The 14,896-nt window shown below is 33.6% G+C and overlaps 1 protein-coding gene across 1 annotated transcript; it reads left to right on the top strand.

The window, feature by feature from the left end:
- The first annotated feature begins 3,898 nt into the window (after positions 1 to 3,898).
- LOC134260533 (uncharacterized) lies at positions 3,899 to 14,667 on the top strand. Its single transcript, XM_062743085.1, has 5 exons — positions 3,899 to 4,197; positions 4,574 to 4,711; positions 7,359 to 7,470; positions 14,064 to 14,226; positions 14,393 to 14,667. The coding sequence occupies exons 1-4, from the start codon at positions 4,062 to 4,064 to the stop codon at positions 14,083 to 14,085; spliced, it is 408 nt and encodes a 135-aa protein (XP_062599069.1). The 5' UTR covers positions 3,899 to 4,061; the 3' UTR covers positions 14,086 to 14,226; positions 14,393 to 14,667.
- The last annotated feature ends 229 nt before the right edge of the window (positions 14,668 to 14,896 follow it).

The raw sequence follows: 14,896 nt of genomic DNA, 5'->3' as shown, positions 1-14,896 counted from the left end.
TCCCTCACCGCTTAATGGCCCTAAATACTCGGTGCGCAGTATATAGTTATAAATTTTCAGCCCTACACTGGCAGGTGTTGGTGTCTTATTTTGAGTGAAGAATTCTCGAGAGGAACGATAAACAATAAACAATAAACAAACAGTTTCCTGTGCCTTCAGTTTTATGACTGACCATAGAGCTAAATTTTTGTTCTCAAAAACATCAATAGACTCTTATCACAAGTACAGTTTTATGAATAAAGTTAAAAAACAAATTAAGGATTTTGTCAGTTTAGTTTAACTTTTGATTTTAGCTTTAATTAAAAGAAATGTATCTTAACTTTAAGAATGCTGATTTGACAAAAAGTGTATTCACCCAAGTTCACTAATAAGCAGCATTTGCCATGTAGAGATAGCGAAAAAATAAATGCCTTGAAATTTGATTTTGATGACTTTCTGGTAAGCCTTACAATGTATAGAATCTTGATCTAGATTTTCTTGTACATGAAATAAAGGGTTTAAAAGATATTCCCTCGAACATATGCAGTCCTGAACAAATGAAAATTAGCTTAAAAATGTACGTTACATTCGATTAGCCTATTTGCAACAGCATATCTGTACAAAATCACTCACAATAGAAAGCCTTTCGTTTGCAAAATACATCATAACACAGTACATGTAGCTCCCCCAACACTTATTTCAAGACATCCAGACAATGTTGAAAATGACAGCAGGAACATTTATGTGAACAATTTAACAAACGATTTTCATAATTATAAATTTTGGAGATGCATAGTTTTGAAATTTCTGAAGCTAAATCGTACGGGTTGAATTTTATTTGAAGTAATTTATTTCTACTATTTGAGTTTTTCTTATCACTTTGATGTAATTTTTTGAGTTATGTCGATAATATCAACACAAGTTTTCCTTTTTGATGTTAAGTGTCGAATTGTAACGAACATTTCGTAAGCGAGTTCAAATCTGTTGTTTACTTTGAAGAATTTTAGGTATCCATCAGCTTTTAATATTATTCAGAAATTGTTCTGCTTTTATATTCAAACTCATGATTCGTAAATATGTAATATTTGTGGGCTGCATGTATCATTTAAAGACTCATTCTAATATTCAATTACATGCAGAGTACTTCGTAATGATTTTGGAAAAACAGTTGTTTTTGTAAGACATACTCATAGTTTTGACCTTTTAAAGTTACCTGTGTAGACTTTATATTATATATATACAAAAATTAGGTACAAGGATTCAAAGGGGTAAATATAAATTCACAAAGAGAACGTAAGTTACGGCCATTTCATTGTAACGAACATTTTATTTCCCTCAAAATTTCTGCTTTTTCACATGATTGTGCGGTTGAAAGACATAAAGAACGATAGATTTATAACTAATTAGGCAGCCTTGATCTTTTAACAACAAATCAAACGCCATATCATGAAAATTGAACACAAATGGTAACGGACATTTCAATATGCAATGTGTTTGTGGTCTCTCCATTATCTGTTTTCTTCACATCGTTCTTGCCCGGGTAAGATCTGCTATTGTCTTCCCTCTCCATGAATTCTGTTACTTTTCTCTCAAACATTTTCTTTATCTCTTTATGTTGCGACATGCAAAGCGAGCTGTGGACAAAGATTTTGCTTTTACTTTAGACATGCAGTTTCTGTCCTGACCAGCCTTTGCTGCCAAATATGCTTGGCATCTATATTTTTTGACAATTTTACCGTACACCACCTTCATCTCAGTTCTCCTAACATTTCTTCAGTTGCATTGATCTCTTCTGCTATTACCGATGTGAGTGAAGGAGCTTTCTTTACATTGAGCATAACTGCATTCTTCTGTTTCTCATTTAATTTTGCAGCTTTCATTAGATTCTGAACTTCTTTCCTGAGTGTCAGATTCCATGAACTAAAAATCTTGTGTCTGAATTTTTGGAATCTTCTTTGTAATTACTTGTTCTTCCTCTTTTTTTTTCTTTGTTTTGCTTTTCCAGCTCTCTTATCCTTTCTCTTGCTTTGATTAATTCTTCTTTCCAACGCTTTTGTGGACCTTTTTTTCTATTTGGAAATAGGAACTACACCTGTAACTAAACAGCTCAGATTCTGCTGTTTCATATCCTCTTGTGTCTTGATAAGTGTTTTCCTCACCATCTATTTCTCTTTCACGCCTCTTTTTCTTATAGAAACGCCAAAGTCAGAAAGTCTCTCTGTTTTTGTTTTCGTTTCTTTCCTTAAAGTTTGTTTCTGCTAAGCTGTGCACTTGGAACATAACAAGCACACCTTCTATAGCTCTCTTCTTTGCAAGATACCCTTCGTTATCCTTCTGTTTCAGCTCGCGGTAGGCTTTCTGAATTTCAGCTTTACATTTGCCCATAATAGAAATCCGTAATGGAGAAAATGTTCGTTATCGAGAAATTAAATGTTCGTTACTGCATAGTTTCAGTGCTATGCAAAAGTTTGATAAGATTTTCACAGAATCAACTAATATATTGAAAACAATTACATTACGTCGCATACATTGAAAGAAAAAAAAGGAGCCATAATGGGTCTTTGCTCAAAATGTATCGTGGTTAATTTTGAAAAAAATGAAAATAAAAATCTACGATTATTTCAAATTGATCGATTTTAAATTATATCCATTGCACTGAATATGCAACATAAGTTAAGATGTAAGCACATAAAGGGAAAAGGGATTACATTAAAAACAGGCATATTTTGTATGTATTTCAAATTCTATTAGTGTTCAAACGTAGTAAAATGTTCGTTACCAAAAGTAACGAACATTTCTACCTGATTAATAGTGCAGGGGTCATGGATCATACATGGTTTATTATTTTCTTTGAAAATTTCCATTCAAATAGAACCTGCACATTTTCAACACCTAAAGTGGTATAATTTAGTTTGTGATACTATAATTCATAGCAATAAAAGAATACTCACTTCATACAACTTTCAAAAATGTACCACACAGTATATACAGCTTTTAAAATTGAAAAATGGCGCCCTTAGATACTTTAGAGATCATGTGCTTCATAGACGAAAACGTAGCATATTGAACCCGACAGAATTTACACGGTTTTGTAACACTTCTTGCAACTGACGTAACGAACATTTTAATAACGAACATTTTTAACATATTAGATTTTTGCTGTATGTTTCTATTATTCAGACTGTTTCCTTTTTTTATTTTTTAATTCTTGTTTAGTTTGAAGTTCATAACTTAGAACGTCAACAAATGCACAATCAATAGATTGGAAGGTGTCAGAAATTATAGTAACGAACATTTGAGTTTAATCCAATTAACGATTATATGTAGTATTAAGCTTAATACTGCTAGAAAAGCCTGTAATTTATGCAAAAAATGTTTAACTCTGTACACATGTAGGATAGTTTTAGGTTTATTTGACACACAAGAAAAATGTAAAACCATTCTCATTAGATGATGCACCTGCATTTCCAATCCACCGTAACGGACATTTTTCAATTCTTTTCAAACCGACGACACATCTTCTACTATCAATATATTAAATATGGTCACTCACGGCCACGTATTGTTCACAATTTCAATATATTAAATATCTTATGAAACATTTTTGACAATGATAAACAAAGTATATGCCCCTATTTTCATAAGTTATAGATGTATTGTTATGATTTCCGCAACGGCGACAGTAACGAACATTTAAATTTCCATATATTGACTCTGAATTTGCAGGATAAATAAACATTGCGGAAAAGGACTGTGTATTTTTTACAACACTTGTGGTGAAGACTTTCTACTGCAATATTAATCCCAATAGGTTTTTGTTGGTATACTCGCAAAAACAACGGGAACAACAAATGCTGCTTATTAGTGAACTTGGGTGATTAATCTATTATTCAAAATTGTGAATGTTTAGAATATAACACCTTTATTTTGTTAATATTTACAGGGTATATGCTGTAACTTTCGCAAGAAAATCTCTGTCAGTGATTATCAAAAGTGTTTTAGAACAGGATTCTGGAGATTATATTTGTAATGGAACAATAAATGGAAAATCTAAGAGCGCCAAAGTTTTAGTCAATGTCAATATGCCCCTAGAAATTACAGAAGAAATGGCCCCTAGCTCACAGGAACTAATAGAGAATACTCCAGGTTTGATTAAGTGCACTGCGCCTAAGGGATATGGAATTTATTTGACAAAGAATGGCAGATCTATTAGTCAAGGTAACTATATAAATAGACAATTTTTTTTCTTCAGAGATACAAATAATACATTTGGAAAACAATGGAATGATGTACATAAATTTTTTCCTGTGTTTCTCTCTAAATTGAAAGATGCATGACATTGATTTGATGAAATTTCATTGGTACAGTATTTGTCAATTGTGTGTATGACGGTTTTGTCTTATATTTTATTTTAATATGTTATAAATTTTACACATTTACATAAAATAAAAATCCATTTAATTCGTTTTAATCATGTTTTGTATCTACAACACAAAGATGACAAATTGATTTCTTAGCATCAGCAAATTCAAATAAAATCAAATTACAGAAATTTTATTTAGAAAGACTTTATAATGTTATTTCAAAATCTTAGGACATCCAAGGTATTCACAAGTGGCAGAGGGTCTTGAAGTCAGGACTGTAAACCGCAGTTTGGATGAGGGAACATTTGTTTGCGTGGTGTCTGGATCCGGCCGTATTAGGTTCATTAATATAAAAGTTACAGTGCTTGGTAGGTATAGGTGGGGAAAAGAAGATCGGAGAGAAAAAAAAACCAAGATTGACATTTGATCACTCATGTACATGTACAAGACCAGTTCAACTCGCCGTTCATTCGCCTTTCAGCATTTTAACTTCTCAGGAAACCACCGATTTAATATCAACCAATTCGTGGATTTAATGTATATGGATGAAGTGAAACAAAAACTGTGAATTTCTTCGATCTATATTTCTGAAAACTAGGACTAAACCTACTTAAGAGTAAATTCAATCTGTACAATTTTTTCGCCTAACATTAGCGTTTTCAATGTTGAAAGCAAAAGAAATACAATAAACACGCATTTTGTTCCAGACATTACTGAAATAAAATATATGGAGATAACAAACAGCATTCAAGATCCAAACTCCATAAAACAGCATTCAAGATCCAAACACCATAAAACAGCATTCAAGATCCAAACACCATAAAACAATACAAAACAGGAGCAGAGCAAACACGGACCTCCAAAACATCAGAGGTGTGATCAGGTGCCATGGAGGAGTGGACAATACATGCCAAGTAACTCATTTCATAAATCATGCACAAGGCCAGTGTCATTTGTTTTCCTTCGACGTTATAGAATTTTAGCATCTTCTCTGGAACTGCTGACTTAATATCAACCAATTTGTGCATTTAGGGCTAAAACTATCAAAATAAATACAATCTGTACAAAATTTCATTAGTCGTGACTACCTTCAAGCTGTCAAACCGTTGTCACTAAACCTTCTACAGTATTGTAACATACATTTCCCAGACTTATTAGATTTAATTTATAGTTGGGGTGGGGGTTCAATTGAACATACAGTTAAGATTCATTATTTCTTTAAGAAACTTATTCTGTCCCATTATTCAGTAATATTAAGCAGAAAAGTTGAATGCATAGCAATGAACAGCTAAGGTGCCTCATCCAGATTATTAAAATGATAACCCCTGGTGAAGGGTATTTGTGTCAGGGTCGGACTTCATATGCTTTGATTGATTGATTAATTGATTGTATGTTGTTTAACGTCCCTCTCGAAAATTTTTCACTCATATGGAGACGCCACCACTGGCCGATGAAGGGCTGCAAATTTTGTCCTATGCTCGGCACTCAGGGCTTTTGAGCAGTGAGGGATCTTTTTCGTGCCAGCACCTACTGCGACACGGGGCCTCGGTTTATACGGTCTCATCCGAAGGACCGGTCTCCACGTCCCGCAGTGGGATACGAACCCGCGACGTAAGGATTGACTCCTTACTTCGCGACTCTAGAGCAGACGCTCAAACCACTGAAAATGCATTATTTCTTTGAAGTTCTTCTCTAGTCATGAATTTTTATCTAACACACTATATGAATGCCCATTAAGTATACCTCTTCTAAAATTGCGACATATATGTCTTCCAGGTGAGGGGTACATGTATATATGTGTATGAATGGAGCTTTATTAATCGCATGGATAACATGCGGAATACTATCATTTCAATGAAAACCCTCTTGTCTGCCCCATTATATTTACAATATAAACAAAAACACAGTTGTAGTAAGCAATTATGATTTAAACAGTGTTAAATTTTGGAGAGAATTAATTTTGTAAGAAATTTGTACTATAAGAGAAGTCCTTACCATGAGCTATTCACCCATGATTCTAGTTACTGTACATAATGTAATTGATAAGTCAATTTTACAATTATATGAAAGAAACTATACATTTTTCTAAAAATATCAAGAAAAAGAAAAAAATAAATTCTTAGTCTTTATAACTGAAACATACCGATCGAGGCAGGACACTCACACATAAGTTGATTTCATAGGGATTTCAACAACCTTATTTACATTAGGATGCCGTAATTTTAAGACCATAGAGTTTGATACATCTGTTTTTATTTAAATATTTTACGAGACGTTAATGGTAATCTAGAAAAATACTTCTATGATAACCGTGATGACTACAGTATATATAGTTTATATGTAAGAGTTTATATATCTCAGTTGATTCGATACTCAAGTGCATAAGATCTACCTATGTACAATTTCTAAAACGAGGTAAATTATTGACAAACAAGTTAATGAAAAAAGAATATCAGCAAGACTGCTGATTTCATACTAATTGTTAATCTATTATTTTCACACTAAATTGACGAAGACTTTACCGTTATTTCTCAATCATGACAAAAAGCGCACGGTGGATGTGCCCGGTCGACAGGGGATGCTCACTTCTCCATGACACCTGAACCCACCTCCGATGTTTTGGAGGTCCGTGTTTGCTCTTCTCCTACTTTGTATTGTTTTATGGACACCGTTCGTTATCTCCGTAATTTCATAGTCACTGGGATCGTGTTATACCCAGAATGTACTTTATTCCGACTAATTCATATTTCGGAAACAAAGAGTTTACAAAAAATCAATGAATCCTTGGGTCCAGGTTGAAATACACCATAAAGGCTATCAATATCTTTATATATATTAATGAGACAAGTCACTCGATTCTTACTACGATGGTCTATGTTAAGTATTAAAAATTGCCTTTCAGAGTAGAATTAATTTTGACACAATCGCTTTAAGAAAACAAAAAACTAACTGAAATTCTGAATAAAGTATGATTTCTGTCAATTGTTTTAAAAAAAAATCTATCAATTTTTATAGGTCGTCCAAAAATAATAACTTCCCAAGTGCTGGACAGGTCGTGGAAGGAAATGACTACCGCTTCGTGTGCAAAGCTACAGGAAGGCCGTCTCCAAAGTACCATTGGTTTAAGGTGATTATTTGTTCATATTCCTCATTGACAAAAAGACAAAAAAAACTGTAAATCCCAGCAGTTTGTCATGAGTACCTTAACCTAGTTGGTATGAACATTAAAATTCAATAACTCTTTGAAAATCTACATTGACCATGAACTCACATTCATCAAGTATGTGGGGATATTTATGTATATCTTTAAGTATATGATGACCGTCAAGCAAAAACCACACTGAAGGGAAAATTTTGACATTTTGAGTGGTTTAGTGATCCTGATGGACAATTTTCTCCTCTTTCAAATGATATATAACATGTAGTTGTTCAAAGACTAAAAATTAGTGAAATTTTCAAATAAAAAATACAAATTCTTCGTCATGTCGCCGTGTTTTATCGGACAACGTCAATTTTTTTTGTTCTCATATTTCCATAGTTTTATTGTAAAAACTGTACAAGAAAAATCACTTCGGACAATAAATGGCATAACATAAGTAATTTTTATTTAATTACATTGTTATTGTCACTTTTAATGATCGATGATTTTAGCATTTTAAAAGAAATATCAGGTTTTTATCCCCGCCCCCCTTAAAAGAGAGACACCAGATGTTTTGATTCTTTTTTTTTTTTACAATCATTTTCGTCAGTTTATTTTCCTTTTTAGGGGAGGAGGTTTATTATTTATATGGTCTATGCTCGTAAATTCTCTAAACTAATACTTTTATGCCACCCCCCCCCCCTAAAAAAAAGAAAGAAATACATGTACACAGTTCAGACCAGATTCATAGTTTGAATGCTCTTTTGTTTCAGAAGTGGTTTTTTTTTTCGTCATTTTATTATTGAACAATTTGAACAATTTCATGATCATGGTAAGTCGAGTCGATATGAATGAAAGTAACTGTTGCGAATTGATAGTACATGAACGCTGTTGATATCAAAATTTATAAGGCCACTGAAAAACTTCCCTGTGTCTCACGTATATGAATTTGAATAAATTCGGAATACAGAAATTTTGTCTGCTAATAAGCTTCATTCTGATAACAAACGGCCCTATCATTTTCCAGAGAAAGAGATTGATTGTACTGTTTAATGTACCTCTCGAGAATGTTTCACTCATATGGAGACACCACTGCTTTCCGGTGGAGAAAAAATTTGTATTATACTCTATCCAGATGGTCATTGAGCAGGTAGGGATCTTTTTCGTGCCAGCGCCTACTGCGACACGAGAACTTGGTTTATACGGTCTCATCCGAGGGACCGGTCTCCATGTCCCGAGGTGGGATTCGAACCCGCGACGAGAGAGAAAGTATATTATTTCACACATAAATTAAATCAAGACATTCGTCGAAAATACTTTCTGTCGATGTGGTTTTCTTTTTCCAAATGAATTTATTCTTCTTTGGAGCAGTTTGAGGAACAGATTCGATTGCATCTTTCTAAGACCGCGGAACATTATCTGGCAAAATTGGAAAATATACAGCTTACGTCATTTTCTATCTGTTACAATCAAAACATTCAGTGATAGACAACGAAATGGGCGGGTACAATTCGACGCGGGCGTTTGGAAAACATGGGATTGAAATTGCAGATCGAAATTCATTTTCAATCCACCTCAGCTACGCTAGTAGGCACATTATTACTGATTGACCCAGAAGACAAATGATTTCAATTTTGGTACAGTTTGAATTTTTTTTTTTTGTCCAGTGCTTTAAATGAAAAAAAATATTTAAGGGAAAATATTTCATTTCTATTTGGTAAATATATGTTTATCTTTGTGTTGGGGGGAGGGGGGGGGGTGTTTGAACGATTTTTAAATAAAGTTGTCCAACAGTTTTCAGTGAGCATAAGTATAAAACTCATGCACTCATATAATCCTAGAAATAAAATATATGCCTGTTAAGTCATGACCTGACACGACAATTTTTTACCCCCCCCCCCATTCTAGAATCAAATATCTCCTGAAAAATAATATTTGTCTTGTATAATATTTAGCGTTCTTAAAATTATAAGCTAAAACTCATATTATGTTGACGGTGCGACCGTTAGAGCAAGCGCAAACTCTTATATTGTTTTGATTTAGATCCGGCTCGTCAAACCGCCCGTGAGTATTGGTGCGTCTAGACTCTGACGTCACATGACGTATGTAAGTCGCAATATGCCGAGAAAAAGCCTGAACAGTGCTGAAAGTTAATGAAGAACGTTTTGTTTTTTATTTATCTTCAATATATATCCATTAAATCAAGGCGAGTAAACTTTTTGTTGAACATTTGGCGTGATTCTCGCGAGAACGTAGCTAAAAACAAGTGATGCATTGTGGGTCGAAATTACGGCATCAAAAAATTCTAACGAATGAATGTGCAGTAGTCCGAATTTTCTCTTCGCACAGGCGTTGCTTTAAGAGCTCGCTATGCGAGCGGCGCTTCGCGCCGCCTCGCTGCGCTCGCTATTAATGTGAACTTCAAACAATATGTATTTGGGAGTTGAAATATAGTTGATTTTTGGATCATATACATTCACTCTTTGCTTTGAAATAGCTCAGGTGGATTGAAACTGAGTTTCGATCTGCAATTTCAATCCCATGTTTGAAAAAACGTCCGCGTCGAATTGTACCCGCCCATGTATATTTCCAATTTTTCCAGTTAATGTTCCCCGGTCTTATTAATCTCACTCAAATGGCCTGAAGAGCTTTATCAAAGTAATTGTCATCTCTGACACTGCATTAAAGATGCATATATAATACACATTGCTGCAATATAATTTATACCCACTGAAACTTTAAATTTTCGCACTGAACTTCCAGTAATTGGAAGGACACCCCACCCCAACCCCTTTCTTATGTTCAGAAAATGCGAATTTGTCGCGCCTCGTGGTGGAAAGCTAGTCTCCATGATGAATAAATGTCTCGTTTAGGTAAAGAATTAATTATTTGAAAAATGTTTCCTGCTTATAATTGTAGGCCTAGACAACAATTTTTCTAAAATTAAGACAATTAAAACATTAGCTACATGCGTATTCGTTTCAGCTATTCATATGAAAATGTATTACCAGGAGCGAATTCGTAATTTGCAGTGTGGCTAAGGTCCATATTTTTTTTAATAAAAAAAATATTTATCAGGATGAAAATTCCGCACAGGGTAAAGTTTTTAAAACGTAAGATTTAGAGGGAGGGGTAATGGCTGATTTCTCTTTTAAGCACGCGTTTCGTGCACCTGGCGTGGCATTTGTTTTTATATTGAAAAGAAATGATACATGAAGCATTGTCCCATGTACACTTTTAAATAACACCTGATTTGGCCTATAGAATCTAAAAGTTTCCCTGAAATACACCTTCGAAAACAATGACCAAAATGTACGATCATCGCACATAAATTCTGGACATAATAAATGCGGATCGAGATTTGAGAGTGACGTGAGACACATTCGTGCAAAAATCATTGAAACAATTCCTTTTTTGAGAGAGAAGGGGAGAGAGCATTATACTAACAGTATGTACATGTACCAAGTAATGTATACCATACATGGCCAAGTATGAACTCCGAAAATATTGCAGGTCAACTTGTCATACAGATACATGCACGTGGAGCGGAGTCAAAAGCTCATAAGAACAGTTCCGTGCATAATGCACCTGTTGTAATTTTGTTGAGAGGGGTGCAACGGGTTGTAAAAATAACCTTGAATATGATGTTAATCCCACTGCATGTTTACTTCCTGTGGCTTATCCCCCCCCCCCCCCTGAAATAGGATTTTCGAGTTTGGACATTTTGCTTGTCAACTTTTTTCAGGTAAGTTAATTTTTTTTTCTCTGGCTGTCCCCTTTCAAAAACGATGCTAGATCATTGTACAGTTGTGTAATTGTGGTTTGATTGGTTGATTAAATGACACATTGAAATTTTAGCTTACATGTATTAGGCTCATGCTAAATATTTCATCAGTTTCAAGTTTTATTTGAATCAATTTAATTAATATAATTTCTATAACCCAATCAAAGTATAAGTAGTTGCTTATACCCACCCCAAACCATGTAGTACTAGGATACAACATAATTTACAGATTAAATGATTTTATTTTCATGATAATTTCTCATCTTTTCCTAAAACATGTAGGCTGCATTTGTCTTTGATTAACTGATCGAAGGATTCATAATGTTGCATTATTATTCCAACATATTTAAAAAATTAAACAAAAAATATCAGTTTGTTTTTTAACTCATTTTAGCAAATATTGTATAGAATGAATAATTAACAGTTCCTTCTTTCCCCTCTAAACATGCAAATAAGATACACGCAGATACCGAAAAATCTTTGGAGGAAGTGGTGAATACTCAACGCTTCCTGTTGCCAGGTAACAATAAATAAGTATAATGCAGGTTACTTCCCTTCGTTAGCAGTATCTGTACATGTTGACATGTTAACACATGTAGATTATTTTAGACACATAGGAAGTGATTTCTTTTTTTTTATTTTTTTTAGGGGGGTTGGGTTCCGGACAAAGAATAAGAAAGCAAAACAGAACGAACTTTTTCATTTGTCATAGTCAAGTATATTTTTCCGGCCAAATTTTACTGAGGGCTTTGTTTTCCAACTTCAATTATATACTGATAAATTATATTTCTGTGACCCGCCTCCCCATTTCTTCAAGCTTGTTTTTGATTTTTGGTACATATTTAGTTTGCAATAAACTTACACACCTTTGTATGAAATCCAACGCCTTAGCTTTACACTTAGTTTTCTATGCTTTATATCATAAACATAGAAAAATATAAATAAATAGTGACAAAATAATGTTGAATACGTGTAGATCTATGTCCATTTTGTTGCTGCCCTGGTCTAAAGATAAAATGCCATTTCTCCCCCATATTTGTATTTTAGAAGTAAAAAGAAAATTTTCTTCGAAAATGAAAAGAGGGTGTTGCAGTTCTTTTGTTATTTTCCCTAAATGTGTAGCAGATTAAAAGAAGAATTTTTTTGTTGGAGAAACTCATATTAATTTTTTTCAAATGCAACAATATACAAAGCACAACGAGAAACAATATTTTAAAGCTGCATATTGACTTCCAGTTTGCCATTAAATGATGTGAAAAGCAGTCTCACGGCAAAATGTATAAGATTTTCCGTTTTTTAAATAGGGAATCCCTATTGTTCTGAAAAAGTGCCTCCTTGAAACAGAATAATTTTGGTATATACACAAAGGGGCAGGAATTTTCTTCAAAACTGCCATTTCCGATTTTTGTTTCAAAGAGGCACATTTTTAAAAAAAGCAAAAATTGAAAAAAAAATTATTCTCCAAACGAAATGCAAAATGTGTACATTAAATAACACCGCAAAACATCGTGTCCGAAGTGGTCTAGTGGATATGTAGGTGGGTTTCCACCAGTACTTTTTACCAGAGAATGGGTTCGAATCCTGGAATGGATCATTTTTGCATATTTTTTTTCATTATGGTAGTGCAATGAAAATATGTCTATTTTGAAAGAGAGAGAGAATGTCAAGAAGTTAATTGAGTAATAACTATATATTAGAAATGCAGGATTAAATTGTTTTCCTTGAATGATATGCTGTGACTTAAAACTAATGCTTTATTTAGTTTTATTTTGAAAAATAAAGTTACTGTATTGTTTAGATAATTTATATTTTACATACTGTAGTTATTGCGATTTTGAATAATTCTGGTCTCTTAGTTAGCAGCCAAGATTTGATTTGAAACAAATGAAATGTCTTGGATGTAGCACCAACAGTGTGATTATGGGACTAAGTTTTTATTTCATGAAAAATATTTTCGCACGATGTCTACAGTATATCTTTCAAAATGCTGCTTTAGCCATTGTGCATTTTGTTGTTCCGACATTTTTCGTGCAAAATGACAAAAGTGTTTTGCTGTATCAAGCAGGAAATACCCGCCGTAAACATAGTCCTCTACGTAGCTGTATCTATATTTAGACATAACGAGGTATCTAAAATGTCCTACTCGATACATAGGGAATAATCGCGAGTTTCTGCAACACCCTCAAATTTATAAAGGCGAAGATCGTGGTATTTTCACCTTCAGTTTGCTGTAAATCATTTTTTTTTCATACTAAACAGTGGACTTAAATAATTACACTTACGACTACTCATTATGTTGTTTAGTTTAAGCATTTTCTGTATGAAGGAATATTATAATTAATTATGTGTGTTCACACTGCATTTATTTGCACAATTCGGCAAACATTTATGACGTCAACTTTAGCGCTCGTTTTCTCGATAACGTCATAATGCACATAAGGGTGGTTTTCGCTTGCCGGTCATCATATACTAGTAAACTTGTGACAATCTTGTAGGAGTGGAAAGATCATGAATAAATTCAGCTGATACTTTTAACTTGTGTACAATATGTATGTGAATTTGTGTGACTGAATGTTTTCTTACCGCTAGATGAGTTATTACTGTATAAAAAAAAAACTCCACACATTGTGATTAATTTGCTGTTGAACCATTGGTATGATCAATCATTAAAATAATTTTGCATAATTTCTTGGTAACGTACTAATCATTACAAAAAAAAAAAAACATAAAAAATCATTAGATAAAAAAAAAATGCTTGTAAAATAAATGTTCAACGTGACATATTCTGATATTTTAGGATGAAAGTAGTGATGAGCTAGGAGGAGAGAGGTTTGAGGTTGACAAACAGACAGGAGAATTGATCATTAAACAGTCGAGGAAGGAAGACGAAGGTCTATACAGATGTGAAGCAAAGAATGAAGTTGGCGTGGACAATGCAACAGCACGGCTTATCGTGATAAGTAGGTTCAACTTAAAAATATAGAATGAAAAATCGAAAGTGAGAGTGAATTAATAAGGACATCTGGAAACTATGACAACAATCTTGCAGAGACAAGATAAATTATAGTATAAAGTAAAAATTTTAGATTGCAACTGGTATTAATGTATCGTTTCTGACAAATCTAGATCTGCAAAACGATAATGAGAAAAACCTGACGTCAAATACATCTAGCTGTGAACAGGTGCTTGACGACCTATGCTCTCCAACATCATACACCCAGTGTAAGAAGAAAGGCCTGGAGTTGTTACAGAAGGACGCATTGCGGCTGGAGATAAAGAAGACTGAGACCGAGATAGAAGTTCTGGAAGTGCAGAAACTCAAATTTCAGGAGGAAGTTGAACTGTTAAGGCTTCAAAAAGAAAAGCTGAGGGGAGAAATGAATAAACCATAACTTCTGTTATGTGTTCTATTTGATACGACCATATAATTTTATCTCCTTTACATTCTTATAGAATTTGTTATGAGTTTTTCATTACGTTTAATGAACGTGTAATGCATAAAATTTGTAATATAAACTTATACATGTACATGATAATATATATTCCTCAATTATAACTAAATAATTTCAAAGGCGTAAAGGTGAAGATATGAAGCACGCTTTAGTCTTTAACTCTAAATCAGATATATCG

This window comes from Saccostrea cucullata, unplaced genomic scaffold (genome assembly GCF_032062105.1).
Source record: "Saccostrea cucullata isolate Sc308-1 unplaced genomic scaffold, CSIRO_AGI_Scuc_v1 ctg1262, whole genome shotgun sequence".
NCBI lineage: Eukaryota > Metazoa > Mollusca > Bivalvia > Ostreida > Ostreidae > Saccostrea > Saccostrea cuccullata.
The sequence above is the reverse complement of the archived record's forward strand: the minus strand, read 5'-3'. Positions and strand labels throughout refer to the sequence as shown.

What these genes read in the sequence shown, in the direction of transcription:
- LOC134260533 (XM_062743085.1), top strand. Translation starts at nt 4,062, where the DNA reads ATGCCCCTAGAAATTACAGAAGAAATGGCCCCTAGCTCACAGGAACTA. An exon ending in TGGCAGATCTATTAGTCAAG is followed by an intron (nt 4,198 to 4,573) that starts GTAACTATATAA and finishes TCAAAATCTTAG; the next exon opens with GACATCCAAGGTATTCACAA. An exon ending in CAAAGTACCATTGGTTTAAG is followed by an intron (nt 7,471 to 14,063) that starts GTGATTATTTGT and finishes CTGATATTTTAG; the next exon opens with GATGAAAGTAGTGATGAGCT.